The 17,346-nt window shown below is 45.9% G+C and overlaps 1 protein-coding gene across 1 annotated transcript in view; it reads left to right on the top strand.

Annotated features, from left to right (window-relative positions):
• PKHD1 (PKHD1 ciliary IPT domain containing fibrocystin/polyductin) overlaps nucleotides 1-17,346 on the top strand; it is a 785,044-nt gene that overhangs the window by 706,281 nt on the left and 61,417 nt on the right. The window contains exons 60-61 of the mRNA XM_077281797.1: nucleotides 5,384-5,519; nucleotides 6,062-6,149. Of these exons, the coding sequence (XP_077137912.1) occupies nucleotides 5,384-5,519; nucleotides 6,062-6,149 (224 nt within the window). The remainder of the gene's footprint in view (nucleotides 1-5,383; nucleotides 5,520-6,061; nucleotides 6,150-17,346) is intronic.

Here is a 17,346-nt window from a genome sequence, read left to right as displayed (position 1 = left end):
AAAGCAAAGAGCAGATAACTGCAGGGGTGGGCACTGAGGTGGGATGGTCGTATAGAGTGCCCCTCTCCTGCATTCACATTCTTTACTGTCTGCTCCAACATTCTTAAGCTACCCTTTAACTGTGGCATATAAGCAAGGGTGGGCACTGGGGTGGGATGGTCGTATAGAGTGCTCCTCCCCTGCATTCACCTTCTTTACTTTCTGCTTCAACATTCTTAAACTGCCCTTTAAGTGTGGCAGATAATCAGGGATGGGCACTGAGGTGGGATGACCCTATAGAGTGCCCTTCACCTGCATTCACATTCTTTACTTTCTGCTTTGACATTCTTAAACTACCCTTTAAGTGTGGCAGATAAGCAGGGGAGGGCACTGAGGTGGGATGGTCCTATAGAGTGCCCTTCACCTGCATTCACATTCTTTACTTTCTGCTTTGACATTCTTAAACTACCCTTTAAGTGTGGCAGATAAGCAGGGGAGGGCACTGAGGTGGGATGGTCCTATAGAGTGCCCGTCTCCTGCATTCACATTCTTTACTTTCTGCTTTGACATTCTTAAACTACCCTTTAAGTGTGGCAGATAAGCAGGGGCGGGCACTGAGGTGGGATGGTCCTATAGAGTGCCCCTCTCCTGCATTCACATTCTTTACTGTCTGCTCTTACATTCTTAAACTACTAATTAAGTGTAGCAGATAAGCAGGGGCGGGCACAGAGGTGGGATGACCCTATAGAGTGCCCCTCTCCTGCATTCACATTCTTTACTGTCTGCTCTTACATTGTTAAACTACCCATTAAGTGTGCAGATAAGCAGGGGCGGGCACTGTGGTGGGATGGCCCTATAGAGTGCCCCTCTCCTGCATTCACATTCTTTACTGTCTGCTCTTACATTCTTAAACTACCCATTAAGTGTGCAGATAAGCAGGGGCGGGCACTGCGGTGGGATGGCCCTATAGAGTGCCCTTCACCTGCATTCACATTCTTTACTGTCTGCTCTGAAATTCTTAAACTACCCTATAAGTATGGCAGATAAGCAGGGGCAGGCACTGAGGTGGGATGACCCTATAGAGTGCCCCTCTCCTGCATTCCCATTCTTTACTGTCTGCTCTGAAGTTCTTAAACTACCCATTAAGTGTGGCAGATAAGCAGGGGCGGGCACTGCGGTGGGATGACCCTATAGAGTGCCCCTCTCCTGCATTCACATTTTTTACTGCTTTCTCTGACATTCTTGAACTAAGTAGGTTGGATACACCACTGCATTATAAGTACCCTAAAAGTGTGGCAGATAAGCAGGGGAGGGCACTTAGAAGGATACTTCCCATGCCCCTCCCCTGCATTTCCAATCTGCACAGTATGGGTATCCCTCCCACTTCCCCCAGTGAATATGTTTGGTTGGCAAAACCTACTATGTCCCTTTCTTGCTTGTGTGGTTAACTATATCGATTGCCCTTAAAAACGACTTACAGAGTAGGAAAATATTGCCAAATAAGCAGTATGGTCACAGCAAAGGAAGCACCAAATCCATAAAGTAAGTTTACACCCCCCCCTTGGCAGTTTTAGTACTCTTAAAAGGAATCTGTGAACAGGTTTTTGATATGTAATCTGAGAGTGGGGCTGAGACCCTGATTCCAGTCTGCAGGCTGTCATTTTGAAACAATCACTGCTTTCGTCATTGAAGCTTTCGGTGTACACTGCGCATAGACAGAAAGTTCCTCATCAGTGGTGGGGATAGAGTGAAACAGAAGCGTTGACTAGGAGGCACAAGACACCTAGTCCTATAGTGATAATCTCCTGCTAATAAAACAATCAGCCCTTGGGTACAAGTCTGCATTTACTTTAAGTAACTGCAGACTTGTAAATCAAATCCTCATATTGCGAACGCAGTGTGCTGCGAGATTTCTCCAGTGTGGGGCTTGTAACTGCAATTATGTGAGAATTTGTATACATGATGTCACATGCCGACTAGACGTGTGCGCCGCGCCAATGAGGCCTGACACGTCTAGTCGGAATGTGGCCAAAAATTTGCATATCTCATACTTGTGATCTCATGACCACCTGCTCCCAGCACCAGAGAATCCTCACAGCGCCTAGTGCACACAACGTGAGGATTCACAAGTCTGCAGTCACATAGAATGTCTGCAGACTTGCACCCCAAGGCCGGACAACAACTTGTTTCCAATACCCCGTTAGAATGAAGCAATTGCAATGGCTGTTTCCAATAATAAAGGGCATTGCCTTTCTCTTTACATTGGTGAATTAACCTGTGTGTCTTTCTGGGGGAGATGTGTGCCAGCGAAGATCCTCATCCCCGCAATGAAGCTTCGGAGGAGGAACATTAGGAATACTTAAGTAGAGCATGTAATGTCTGTGCGAGGCATCGGAAACCACGGGGTGCAGGGTAATAACGCCTCTCCCTGGGTGATCTGCAGGTACTTTCCTGGCACCACCTGCAGAGTCGTGACATTAAGGAGCTGTGCAGGAGGCACGGATAAGTCGGTCATTTTGCAGACCTGTCATGTAGAAAGTAAACCAAGTATCATCACCTATGGCATTACGGGGGCAGAATTAGGAATTTAAAAAAAAAGTCTTCTAAAAGCTATAAACGCAGCTCACAGCATTCCTAAACTGCATGACCCTGTAAATGGCAGCGCCTGTACAATGCTACATTATATTACAGGGCTTTTGTTTGTCGCTGACAGCAAACCGAGATCCTTAAACTGGTGGAATTGAAACACAAAGTAAATTAGAAAGTTGCAGGACGTGATGTTTAGTGAGTGTAGACTTCTTTTCTTTTACAGATTTGTAAAGAAAAAACAGTCACCTAATTGCTATCTACCTGCCTGCTCTACCCCGCACCGACAAAGTAGTCATGAACCGCTCCTGCCAGCGATTCAGCTGCTCAATGTCAACAGAGCAGCTCTTCTTTTTCCGGGATGCTCTGTCAATGGGGTGTGACTGTCGACATGCTGATTGACTGCAGCTCCCCGCAGTTAGGCAGCAGAGAGCATCGGCTGTCAATCAGCATGACGTCAGCAGTCTCGCCCAGTCAACAGAGCAGACCGGAAGATAAGTCAGCTGAAGCCACTGAATCACTGGCAAGAGCATTTTATGCCTGCAGAGGGCACAACAGGCAGATAGGTTATTACCACCTACATGTTTGTTAGTTTTTAGCCTCATATTAAAATAATTTAGTCTTGGATAACCCCTTTAATGTCTGGGGTGGGACACTTTGCTATTGTGCAGTTAATTTCCTGTTCCTTACTTGGCACAAACCTATTTTGCAGTGCTGCACACAGTGTGGCTCAGAATCAAATCATATGCACAGTGTGGCCAATTTCATAGGAAGCCAACCCCCCTCTCCTATGATGGGGGACAAGGAATGTAATCATACTTGCTGACTCCCCAGGAAGTTCCGGGAAGCTCCTTGATAAAGGACTGGATAAATCTCTGGAAGGTTCTCATCCCGAGATGGAGCTCTGGTGTCCAAACATATGATCCTCAGGGGCGGGAATCTAAATGTAGAGGGGGTGTGGCATGGGTGAGGTTTATAAAATGGTAACAAAAAGTTCTTTAAGCACCACAATCACCGATCTCCCGCAAGTTGCAGGAGCTTGTGATTATTGACTACAATGTTCGCTCTTTTCCTCTAGTGGAAATTAGTTTTCAGAAAATTACGAGGGCAATTTTCTAAGACCTAATGGAACAGTCATTTCTAAAATAAATATACGGCTGCTATAAAAGGGACTGTTCTTACAGGCAATGCTCCATGGGTAGACCAAGTATGCAAAATAACTGTCCACCAGAAGGAAGGAATATGGACATCTACCCTGTGAGCCAATGCCTGAGCTAATTATGCTGGAGGAAACCATCGCTCACCAGGACATTCCCCCCTGTCCTGGTCTTGGAAGTCTTGGAATCATGGCCCCCTATGTAATATTCTGGAGAGGGTCAAATTCTTCTTCAAGGGTTGTCTCATGATCTTCAGGAAAGCATTCCATTTTTCTTACTTGCTTGGGATGGGGGGAGGCATCTTCCTGATGATTTATGTTCCTTTGCAAAATGGTGCATTCTCCAATACTGCAAGCAATAGCAACTTTGTGTTTATGGGATAGGAGGAGTACAAGGACAATGAAGCCTGATGGATCCAACCATCCAGTCCACTTCAGAGCAGCACTTACAAGCTTGATTGGAAAGAGCTTGTAAGCACTGTGGTGTGATCTTTGTCTAAGAGAGCTGCCACCGCAAAGTTAATTGCAAAGTTTTGTGTTTTTACAAGCGCTTTACAATGGTACTGATTTATGAAGATGAAAAACCCGTTTATGACGTCTTATGCTGTACAAGGACTGGACTTGCATTCATGAGACAACCCCGATATAGAAGTGCAGAAGTTGCCATTGCTTCCTAATGGACTCCAAGGGTTCCCGTTCCATAGGATAACATCAGTATTTTATATAGAACATGGTGACCTGACTTTGATCTTTAGGACGCAGTCAGATGGCCATATTACTCGTGCGAGGATTCCATCGCAATGCTTGGACTGGCCATCGGCTATCCCGACATGAGTGTGACAGCCTGTATTTTTGTGCAGATGTCACATTCAGGTCAGGAAAGTCGACTGCCAGTCCAAGAATTGTGATGGGATCCTCCCGCGAGTAATACAGCCATCTGATTGTGCCCATAAAGGGAGTATTTCACTCTAAAATGCTAACTAAACCATCTGTATAGGTATGTAGGAGACGTGGCCCCTTTAAAAATTCATACCTATAGTACAGCTTTTAGTAGTTTAGTTGGCGTAAAAAAATTTATGCAAATGAACAGGCTTTTTTACGGCCCTCAATTTGCACAATGATCATAATTTAATACCACTGCCTGAACTCTGCAGCTGCTCTCACATAATGTTATTGTCGTCTCCTGTCTGCAGGACAGTACCGAGCGGCGGCTGCAGACAGGAGCCATTGTTGGCTCGCATCACCGGCTCCTGTCTGCGGCTACCACCTGGTTTTGTACTGCAGACAGGAGCCGGCCATGACAATATGTGGCAATGCGGCATGGTTCAGGCGGCAGTGCTCGCATCACGTAACTGTGCTCAATATACGAATTGAGGTCTCGTAAAGGGCCACTAACTTTTCGGCCACGCCAATGGTGCACCCGTGACATCTCATTTGCATGCAAAACTTTTTTTTAAGCCAAAAAATCACTAAAATCTGTACTAATGGTATGATTGTTATAGCAACCATGTCCCCTACATACCTGTGTAAATAGTTTAGTTAACATTTTGGGGGTGACAGGCTCCCTCTAAGTCCTAGGGTTCATCGTTGTTAGAGAGGTAGCAGGAATTTTACCTTATAGCCCAGGATAATAATGCCGCGCCATTAACTACTCTCTTGTAGATACAATAGTTCCACAGGAAGCCGCAGTACCGTCTATGTGAGGCCGCACGGGATCCATATTGCGGTGCAGCCAGTAGGAGGGACGGCTGGGGCGCCACTTCCGGTGCAGCCGAAAGTCGTCTTCTTGGATAAAAAGGTACAGTTCTCGTGAATTTCTTCCCTGCGATGTCCTAATCCTATATGTAATACCAACGTAAAGGCAATGAGGCGAGTTATCCCCAACTAACATTAAGTTCCCATAGCAACAGATCACCTCTGACTACTCCCTTAGCAACAGATCACCTTTGACTGCTCCCATAGCAACAGATCACCTCTGACTACTGTACCACAAACAAGGACACAATTCTTGGGATAGACAAAGAGGTACAAGAGATCTGACCTCCTCCGATCACACATATATACCACTTATATACCATATGTAGCCAGTATTATAGGGGAAATTCCTATTTTTTAACATTCATCTGTGGAGCTAGGTAATCTGAGACAGCCTGGTTGCTAGGGATGTACTGCCTGACAACCTCACTGAAAAGACTGGTGAGGCCTTAGCAACCAGACTGTCAGACATCTCTCAGCTGCTCAGATGAGATTTTATATGTACACAGAGGGTGTTTATCACGCCGTCACGGTGTAAGAAGCGATCAATGTCATATTGATTCTCATCTATGTTTCGTTCAACAGGGAAATCGCATTGTGAATTTAGGCCATTTTTCTGATCCCTGGAAAGTATCCGTCTACCTCAAGGACGCTTCAGGTGCAGCCCTGAAAGGTAATAAATGTAGACTGTATGGCCATATGGGATTATATAGCCATCTCTCTAATAGTGATCACTGGGCCATCAGTTCCCAAATTACTCTCTGTTACAAACAGGGTGATAACTCAAGTCAAATGGGTGTTCGTTGGGCCCAATAGAGGCGTTGTCTTCTTCTGGACCATCATAAGCATTGAGCTGTTCTGAAAATAGCCATGATGTAAGGCTGTCAGGCTGCTTTCCTCCTCTCCACTAAGTATGGTGTCAGTTAATCAATAAGTCATGACTGGTTGCTAGGGAACACACTGCCTAACTACCACAGTCTTTTTCAATGTCAGACAGCACTAGTGCCTATGATATTCCATGGGACTGTGCACATATTCGACTTTTTTCTCTGACTGAGTTGTGCACAGAAAAAATTGGAGACATGTTCAACTTTGATCTGAGTGTCAGATCAAAATTGGCAATGGAAGGTCTATGGTTCAGTGCAAAAAATTGGTTAACATCCGAGTGTGGTCTGATTTTCACAGATTGACAGAATGGAGAAGGTGGAGAAACCTTTTTTTCCTCTCCATATCCCTGATCACAGTCCGATCAAAATAATTGTACCATTTTTCTTGGATTTGGAGTAAATGGCCGTGTGACCCTACCCTAAGAGAAATAGTAACCGTTATCAGTGACTTTTAGGCAGTTACTGCTGTGGGACTGGAGCTGCTCTGGAAAGAGTAGAAGATGGCCACCGGTAAGTATTTTACAACATGCTGGGAACATTACTGATACCTAACCGGTGGTGAATTAAGGAATTAATTAAGGAATTACAATTTAATTCCAAATTTTCACCAAAAGCTGAAAAAATAGAAGGTCAAGGAGCAAATCAATCAGTATACAAAAATTTGTGTGGTGTATGCGGGACTGGAAGATTGGACCATGGAATGCTAGTGGTTCACGGCATAGGGGGCGCGGAAAATACTTGCCTGCCACTTTCTGGCCTGGCAAATGTCAAGAGGATATGTTTTCATTCTGGCAAGAGACAGATCAGAGGGAAGCTATGGACTCGTACGGTGACGTACTGCAGCTTCTGTACAGAACTCCTTCATCATTTCCCGGAAAAAAGGTTAAAGCAACAATCAATTTTTCCCTGTTTTTTTTCTGTATTTGTGATGTCTCATTGTCTTTTATGATACAATCTCCAACGTTTGACGAGTCCCCTACAAGACTCCTCATACATCCTCCATTCCATACCACTTTCAGCAATTACAGCGGGATAATTGGTTAAGTATTCGAAGAACCCGTGGAAGAAAAACTAAATTTATCTTCTCTAGAGAAATGTTCCCCAAGGGAAGCTTCTGGGAGTCTGTGTTTACTTTCACTACCTGAGATAATAAAATGCGTAAAAGACAGAGATATTTTTTCCTACCGGAGCGAGTACGGAGACGGCGTAAAAAAACAAGATCGGGCTCTTCGCGTGCATACATCAAGAATATAGCAAGTGCATTACTCCTCATATCCGTGGTGCCACGCGCAGCTGTTGGCGTTCCTCACTTTGCATGAATTTTATGGAGACAGGCTCACATCTTATGACAAAAGCTTTAAGAACAGCGAGCGGCATTTAAGGACAATTAGTTAACGCGTAAACTGTTCTCCAGAACAGAAGCCAAAAGACTTGACGAAGCGGAGTGAAGCCTTAAATTGACTCGCTTTCTGCCTTAAATACAATCTTGCATCAAAAAGTCTTCATTAAGGCTCTCACATAGAAATAAAACCCCGAGATTTAGGAGCATGTGTTTTGGAAATCTGAAATGGTCTTTTGGGAAGAGCAGAACGTTCCTCCGGGGCTCATAAGCTCTGAATGACAATTTACTATGTATTTGAAATCAACAGTCTGATCCATAAAGCGCTCGCTATGGGTTGTTAAACGCCCGAGGAACGGGGGCTGACTGTATGTAATGGCTGTTGGCGCGCTGCTTGCAAAAAATGATGCCACCGTTATGGGCTGCTTGTTCCGAAAACAAAAAGTAAGTTCAGGAGAAAAAAAATCAATTTGCTGCAAATCGGTCTAAAAAAACCCCCCAGAAATTGTTGGCAATTATTTATTTAATTACCTTTATAGGGGTTGCTTGCCAATTGTTCGTTAAAAGGCACCAACAATGATGATAATGCTCCGGAGTGAAAAAAAAAACAATAGAGGATATTTAATTGGCTCATTTTAGGGAAAATGAGGGTAGAACAAAGGCCTTTAGAGGTCCAGCATCTCATTTTGTAACTCATTGTAGCCCCAATCTCCTGAGGAAGTCTGTCACGGCGAAACTTGTTGGGGTGGCTAATCTATAACTGATTTTGAGTTGCTCCAGTGATTCTGGTGTGCAGTAATAACATTGATACTTACCTTATGATTCACTGTCGAGCCACGGACTAGTCAGTATAAATTACTAGTAATTGATTTGGATAGCTAGTATCAGAGATACGAATCTCCAATTTAAGAGTCTGATAGCAAATAAAATAAATATTGGATCACTTTAGCAAATTTCAATTTTATTGACCCTTTTTTTTTTAAACAAAAAAAACAACAAAAGTTGTGTTTTATTACATCACTTAATTTGGGGCCTATTTACCCATTTGGGTAATCTGTTGTAAAAAAAATCTTTAGGAGTGGACACAGAATAGGCCCCTGTGCAAAAACATTATCTGGCCATTTGTAGTCCAACATCTGATCATAATGTACAATTCCACCCATTTTGGAGGTGATAGTAGCCCCCTTACCTCTTGGGACCCATTGTAAGCATGCCCCTGGTTTAGAGGAATTTTGTAGAGAGTATTACCTTTCTCTACTGTGTAGAGATAAGCGAAAAAATTTGCATAACTCTACTCCAGCAGCCGAGTTATTATTTTAGAGGAGGCATCCCCAGCGACTGTTTTGATTAGCCGACTTAGTGCAACGTCATTATTGCATCATTATGCAGGCACAATGTCGTGTCGGGGATGCCAGAAGGTAGGACTCGGTTCTCAGGGCTCCGGTGGCCACAGAATACTGAAGTGGCCATTGGACCAGGGTGCTACAAATAGATTTGCTTATCTTCACTGTAGCACCTTCTCCCGGGGACTTAAAGCAATACATAGTCAATAGTAACCTCTTCAGGACCAGACCCTTTGAAAAAAATATTGCAAATTTTTCTTTTTTCCTCCCTTACTTCCATATGAAGTTTAAAGATTTTGTTGGAGAACCATTGCCAGAAACCAGAACAGTCCGGTGCTTCCCCTGGGCAGCTCATCGCATGCTGTTGAAGGTCATTGACTGGTTTCTCTCTATGTACATGTAAGAGGAAGCGATGGTGCCTCTGAAGAGTCCCTGCATGATGTGACATTAGTGAGGAAAGACTGTCATCTGCTGGCTGGACGAAACCAGGCGGAACCAATTGGCACCAGAAAAATTGTAGAGGGAGCCAGTTCTTGTGCGGGACCTGGTCAGGTGCCTTGAATAATAGTTCCTGGATATAAAAGCCCTGTAAGCCAAATCGCAGGAGAATTTGGCTCCAAGAAGAAGAAATGTGGACCAGAGAAAATGCTGAAGCCAGTGTGACAGACTGCAGTGGAAAGCGTGAGCCAGACAACACCCAGAGACCCGACTATGAGGGGCAAATTGCAGATACCATATCATGCCCATTGAGAGTCGGGACAAAGCTCTTTCTGCCTCTGGCATAGGAGACACCCACAGACAGTCAAGTACTGAAGATCTGTGAAGAAACATCAACCAGAGGGACAATACGAGTGAGCAGAACTGTCACTTCCAGCCATAATGTACGGCACAGTTGTGAGGTGTGCCAGGGCTGTACAGTAGTGCCAGGGCTGTAGTCGTGACACGACAGCTGCTGGAGCACACCCTGGCCATCCGACACATGCAAACAATGTCCCTTTCTCAGCGTACCTGTCTTTCCATTCTCTGAACCATCAGGGTCACCTCTGGTCTGTTGCAGGTTCACTCCCAACATGGTCCAGTTCCAACTTTAAACTGGTAGCTTTACTGGTTTCTTTTCTCAGCACAACCAAATCCACTACAGCATCAACATAGGGTTCCACACAGTTTATATCCTTCACTTTCCCTGTGCTCTCCCTCATGACCTTCAGCACATTCCTTGATCGTACCGTCTTGTCCGGTATTGCAGCATCCTCCCTGTCCAGCTTCACTACTTTTGAGTGATCCCTTGTCTGCTTCACCCCAGACAGAAGAGCATCTGCCCATGTAGTAAGCTGCCACATGATAGAGTCACCTGCATTCCTGTGCCGCTGCAATTTATGGCTTCCTGGCTTTGGATGACTGGGCTTCTACCTTTCAACGTTTCGGGGCCCACTGTGTTGCCTGGGCTCCAAGGTCCTGCTGAGCTGTCTGTGCTCCCTGGCCCTACTGACTACTTTCAGGATATGCTCCTGTCTTACCCACAGCTGGCCCCTCCTAATTTAACTATTTACTGTATTACCACTTTCTGGTCCTAACGTGCCCCCTCTAGCGGGCTAACTTTAATACTGCACTTTCCCTACATGAATATAATGTACAATAGTACATTTAGCAACATAGTGAAACATACAGTGAAATATAGTCAACATTAACCAACATTCGAATGGGACGTGCTTGGGGCATAAGACTGTCTCTGCGACCCCTTCCACAGTGGTCAGCCTAGGTTAGGACAACAGGTGGTTTGGGGGCCAGTTGGTGCAGAAAAGTCTCGACACTCCCCAATAGACTTTGTTAGGAGGACTTGCGGCCTAGCAAGAAAGCCCAGTGACCCCTGCTAGGGCCATTGTTGCACAAAGAACTAAAGGCCCCGTCACACATAGCGAGATCGCTAGCGAGATCGCTGCTGAGTCACTAGTTTTGTGACGCAACAGCGACCTCAGTAGCGAACTCGCTATGTGTGACACGTACCAGCGATCAGGCCCCTGCTGCGAGATCGCTGGTCGTGTTGGAATGGCCTGGACCTTTTTTTGGTCGTTGAGGTCCCGCTGACATCGCTGAATCGGTGTGTGTGACACCGATCCAGCGATGTCTTCACTGGTAACCAGGGTAAACATCGGGTTACTAAGCGCAGGGCTGCGCTTAGTAACCCGATGTTTACACCCTGGTTACCAGCGTAAATGTAAAAAAAAAACAAACAGTACATACTCACCATCTGATGTCCATCAGGTCCCTTGTGTTATGACCCCAATGGCGAGGGTCTCAGAGATATCAGCAAGTCTGCAAAGTACAAAAATCCAGCTCATAGGGCAGTGGTAACTGGGTTGACCATATATCTACTCCTAACGCCAACCCTAGAAGTAGCCGGGGAACATGCCTACGTTGGTCGCTAGATGTCTCGCGCCAGCCGGAGAGCTAACTACCCCTAGAAGAGGAAAACAAAGACCTCTCTTGCCTCCAGAGAAAGGATCCCAAAAGTAGTATACAAGCCCCCCACAAATAATAACGGTGAGGTAAGAGGAAATGACAAACACAGAGATGAACTAGGTTTAGCACAGAGAGGCCCACTTACTAATAGCAGAATATAGTAAGATAACTTATATGGTCAACAAAAACCCTATCAAAAATCCACGCTGGAGATTCAAGAACCCCCGAACCGTCTAACGGCCCGGGGGGAGAACACCAGCCGCTCTAGAGCTTCCAGCAAGGTCAGGATACAGATAATATACAAGCTGGACAAAAAATGCAAACAATAACGAATTGCAAAAAGCAAAAAAGCAGACTTAGCTTAATCAAGCAGGAACCAGGATCAGTAGACAAGAGCACTACAGATTAGCTCTGATATCAACGTTGCCAGGCATTGAACTGAAGGTCCAGGGAGCTTATATAGCAACACCCCTGACCTAACGACCCAGGTGAGCATAAAAGGAATGACTGACAAACCCAGAGTCAAATCACTAGTAGCCACTAGAGGGAGCCAAAAAGTAAATTCACAACAGTACCCGCCCCTTAGTGAGGGGTCACCGAACCCTCACCAAGACCACCAGGGCGATCAGGATGAGCGGCGTGAAAGGCACGAACTAAATCGGCCGCATGCACATCAGAGGCGACCACCCAGGAATTATCCTCCTGACCATAGCCCTTCCACTTGACCAGGTACTGAAGCCTCCGCCTGGAGAGACGAGAATCTAAGATCTTCTCCACCACGTACTCCAACTCGCCCTCAACCAACACCGGAGCAGGAGGCTCAGCAGAAGGAACCACAGGCACAACGTACCGCCGCAACAAGGACCTATGAAATACGTTGTGAATGGCAAGCGACACCGGAAGATCCAGGCGAAAGGATACAGGATTAAGGATCTCCAATATCTTGTAAGGACCAATGAATCGAGGCTTAAATTTGGGAGAGGAGACCTTCATAGGAACAAATCGAGAAGACAGCCATACCAAATCCCCAACACGAAGTCGGGGACCCACACCGCGGCGGCGGTTGGCAAAACGCTGAGCCTTCTCCTGTGACAACTTCAAGTTGTCCACCACATGATTCCAGATCTGCTGCAACCTATCCACCACAGAATCCACCCCAGGACAGTCAGAAGGCTCCACATGTCCCGAGGAAAAACGAGGGTGGAAACCAGAGTTGCAGAAAAATGGCGAAACCAAGGTGGCAGAACTAGCCCGATTATTAAGGGCAAATTCAGCCAACGGCAAGAAGGTCACCCAATCATCCTGATCAGAAGAGACAAAACACCTCAAATACGCCTCCAGAGTCTGATTAGTTCGTTCCGTTTGTCCGTTAGTCTGTGGATGAAAAGCGGACGAAAACGACAAATCTATGCCCATCCTACCACAAAAGGATCGCCAGAACCTGGAAACAAACTGGGATCCTCTGTCCGACACAATATTCTCAGGAATGCCGTGCAAACGAACCACGTTCTGGAAGAACACAGGAACCAGATCAGAAGAGGAAGGCAGTTTGGGCAAAGGAACCAGATGGACCATCTTGGAGAAACGATCACATATCACCCAGATGACAGACATGCCCTGAGACACCGGAAGATCCGAAATGAAATCCATAGAGATGTGTGTCCAAGGTCTCTTCGGGACAGGCAAGGGCAAAAGCAACCCGCTGGCACGAGAACAGCAAGGCTTAGCTCGAGCACAAGTACCACAGGACTGCACAAATGACCGCACATCTCTTGATAAGGAAGGCCACCAAAAGGACCTGGCCACCAGATCTCTGGTGCCAAAAATTCCCGGGTGCCCTGCCAACACTGAGGAATGAACCTCGGAAATGACTCTGCTGGTCCATTTAGCAGGCACAAACAATCTGTCAGGTGGACAAGAGTCAGGCCTACCAGCCTGAAATCTCTGCAACACACGTCGCAGATCTGGAGAAATAGCTGACAGGATAACTCCTTCCTTAAGAATACCCACAGGTTCAGCGACTCCAGGAGCATCAGGCACAAAGCTCCTAGACAGAGCATCGGCCTTCACATTCTTAGAACCTGGTAAATACGAAACCACAAAGTCAAAACGGGAGAAAAACAATGACCAGTGGGCCTGTCTAGGATTCAGGCGTTTAGCAGACTCGAGGTACATCAGATTTTTGTGATCAGTCAAGACCACCACACGATGCTTAGCACCCTCGAGCCAATGACGCCACTCCTCAAATGCCCACTTCATGGCCAACAACTCCCGATTGCCCACATCATAATTTCGCTCTGCCGGCGAAAACTTCCTAGAGAAAAAGGCACAAGGTCTCATAGTAGAGCAACCAGGGCCTCTCTGCGACAAAACGGCCCCTGCCCCAATCTCCGAAGCATCCACTTCAACCTGAAAGGGAAGTGAGACATCAGGCTGGCACAAAACAGGCGCTGAAGTAAACCGGCGCTTCAACTCCTGGAAAGCCTCCACGGCAGCAGGAGCCCAGTTAGCCACATCAGAGCCTTTCTTGGTCATATCCGTCAACGGTTTAACAACGCTAGAAAAATTAGCGATAAAACGATGGTAGAAGTTAGCAAAACCCAAGAACTTCTGAAGACTCTTAACTGACGAGGGTTGAGTCCAATCATGAATAGCTCAAACCTTGACTGGGTCCATCTCCACAGCAGAAGGGGAAAAAATGAACCCTAAAAAGGGAACCTTCTGTACACCAAAGAGACACTTTGAGCCTTTAACAAACAAAGAATTTTCACGCAAAATCTTGAAAACCATGCTGACCTGTTCCACATGCGAGTCCCAATCATCAGAAAAAAACAGAATATCATCCAGATAAACGATCAAAAATTTATCCAGATACTTCCGGAAAATGTCATGCATAAAGGACTGAAAAACTGAAGGTGCATTAGAGAGCCCAAATGGCATCACCAAGTACTCAAAATGACCTTCGGGCGTATTGAATGCGGTTTTCCATTCATCTCCTTGCTTAATGCGCACAAGGTTGTACGCACCACGAAGGTCTATCTTGGTGAACCACTTGGCACCTTTAATCCGGGCAAACAAGTCTGACAACAACGGCAAAGGATACTGAAATTTGACAGTGATCTTATTCAAAAGCCGATAGTCAATACAAGGCCTCAAAGATCCGTCCTTTTTAGCCACAAAAAAGAATCCCGCACCAAGAGGGGAAGAAGAAGGACGGATATGCCCCTTCTCCAGAGACTCCTTGATATATGAACGCATCGCGGTATGTTCAGGTACCGACAGATTAAACAGTCTTCCCTTAGGAAACTTACTGCCTGGAATCAAATCTATTGCACAGTCACATTCCCTATGAGGAGGCAATGCACTGGACTTAGACTCGCTGAAGACATCCTGATAATCAGACAAATACGCCGGAACTTCCGAAGGCGTAGAAGTAGCAATAGACAAGGGCAGGGAATCTCCATGAATTCCATGGCAGCCCCAACTTGACACTGACATTGCCTTCCAGTCCAAGACTGGATTATGGGTCTGCAACCATGGCAAACCCAAAACAACCAAATCATGCATCTTATGCAGAACCAGAAAACGTAACACCTCCCGATGTTCAGGAGTCATGCACATGGTAACCTGTGTCCAAAACTGCGGTTTATTTTCTGCCAATGGCGTAGCATCAATACCCCTAAGAGGGATAGGATTTACTAATGGCTCAAGAACAAAACCGCAGCGCTTGGCAAATGACAGATCCATAAGACTCAGGGCAGCACCTGAATCTACAAACGCCACGACAGGATACGATGACAGTGAACAAATCAAAGTTACAGATAGAATGAACTTAGGTTGCAAATTACCAATGGCGACAGGACTAACAACCTTAGTAAGACGCTTAGAGCATGCTGAGATAACATGTGCAGAATCACCACAGTAGTAACACAAGCCATTCTGGCGTCTATGAATTTTCCGCTCATTTCTAGTCAGGATTCTATCACATTGCATTAAATCAGGTGCCTGTTCAGATAACACCATGAGGGAATTTGCGGTTTTGCGCTCCCGCAACCGCCGATCAATTTGAATCGCCAGGGCCATGGAATCATTCAGACCTGTGGGAATGGGAAAACCCACCATCACATTCTTAATGGCTTCAGAAAGGCCATTTCTAAAATTTGCAGCCAATGCACACTCGTTCCACTGGGTCAGCACGGACCATTTCTGAAATTTTTGGCAATACACCTCAGCCTCGTCCTGGCCCTGAGACATAGCCAGCAAGGCTTTTTCTGCCTGAATCTCAAGATTGGGTTCCTCATAAAGCAAACCGAGCGCCAGAAAAAACGCATCAATATCAGCCAATGCCGGATCTCCTGGCGCCAGCGAGAAAGCCCAATCCTGAGGGTCGCCCCGTAAAAAAGAAATAACAATTTTCACTTGCTGAGCGGAGTCTCCAGAGGAACAGGGTCTCAGGGACAAAAACAATTTACAATTATTCCTGAAATTTCTAAACTTAAATCGGTCTCCGGAAAACAGTTCAGGAATCGGTATCTTAGGTTCTGACATAGGATTTCTGGTAACATAATCTTGTATGCCATGCACACGAGCAGCAAGCTGGTCCACACTTGTAATCAAGGTCTGGACATTCATGTCTGCAGCAATCACAAGCCACTCAAAGGTAAAGGGGAAAAGAAAAAAAAAAAAAAAAAAATGAGAGAGAGAAAAAAAAACTTAGAACTTTCTTTCTTATATTCCCACTTCTGCAATGCATTTAACATTTAGTACTGGCCTGGCAAACTGTTATGACCCCAATGGCGAGGGTCTCAGAGATATCAGCAAGTCTGCAAAGTACAAAAATCCAGCTCATAGGGCAGTGGTAACTGGGTTGACCATATATCTACTCCTAACGCCAACCCTAGAAGTAGCCGGGGAACATGCCTACGTTGGTCGCTAGATGTCTCGCGCCAGCCGGAGAGCTAACTACCCCTAGAAGAGGAAAACAAAGACCTCTCTTGCCTCCAGAGAAAGGACCCCAAAAGTAGGATACAAGCCCCCCACAAATAATAACGGTGAGGTAAGAGGAAATGACAAACACAGAGATGAACTAGGTTTAGCACAGAGAGGCCCACTTACTAATAGCAGAATATAGTAAGATAACTTATATGGTCAACAAAAACCCTATCAAAAATCCACGCTGGAGATTCAAGAACCCCCGAACCGTCTAACGGCCCGGGGGGAGAACACCAGCCGCCCTAGAACTTCCAGCAAGGTCAGGATACAGATAATATACAAGCTGGACAAAAAATGCAAACAATAACGAATTGCAAAAAGCAAAAAAGCAGACTTAGCTTAATCAAGCAGGAACCAGGATCAGTAGACAAGAGCACTACAGATTAGCTCTGATATCAACGTTGCCAGGCATTGAACTGAAGGTCCAGGGAGCTTATATAGCAACACCCCTGACCTAACGACCCAGGTGAGCATAAAAGGAATGACTGACAAACCCAGAGTCAAATCACTAGTAGCCACTAGAGGGAGCCAAAAAGTAAATTCACAACACCCTTGCTGTCCGCTTCCTGCTCTGAGTGCCGCCGTACAGTGAGAGCGCACCACAGCAGTGACGTCACCGCTGCGCTCTGCTCTCACTGTACGGCGGCTCAGTCAGAGCAGGAAGCAGACGGCAAGGGACCTGACGGACATCAGATGGTGAGTATGTACTGTTTGTTTTTTTTGGTAACCAGGGTAAACATCGGGTTACTAAGCGCGGCCCTGCGCTTAGTAACCCGATGTTTACCCTGGTTACCCGGGTGCTGCAGGGGGACTTCGGCATCGTTGAAGACAGTTTCAACGATGCCGAAG

Source organism: Ranitomeya variabilis, chromosome 2 (genome assembly GCF_051348905.1).
Source record: "Ranitomeya variabilis isolate aRanVar5 chromosome 2, aRanVar5.hap1, whole genome shotgun sequence".
Lineage (NCBI taxonomy): Eukaryota > Metazoa > Chordata > Amphibia > Anura > Dendrobatidae > Ranitomeya > Ranitomeya variabilis.
This window is presented reverse-complemented; position numbering and strand designations above follow the sequence as displayed.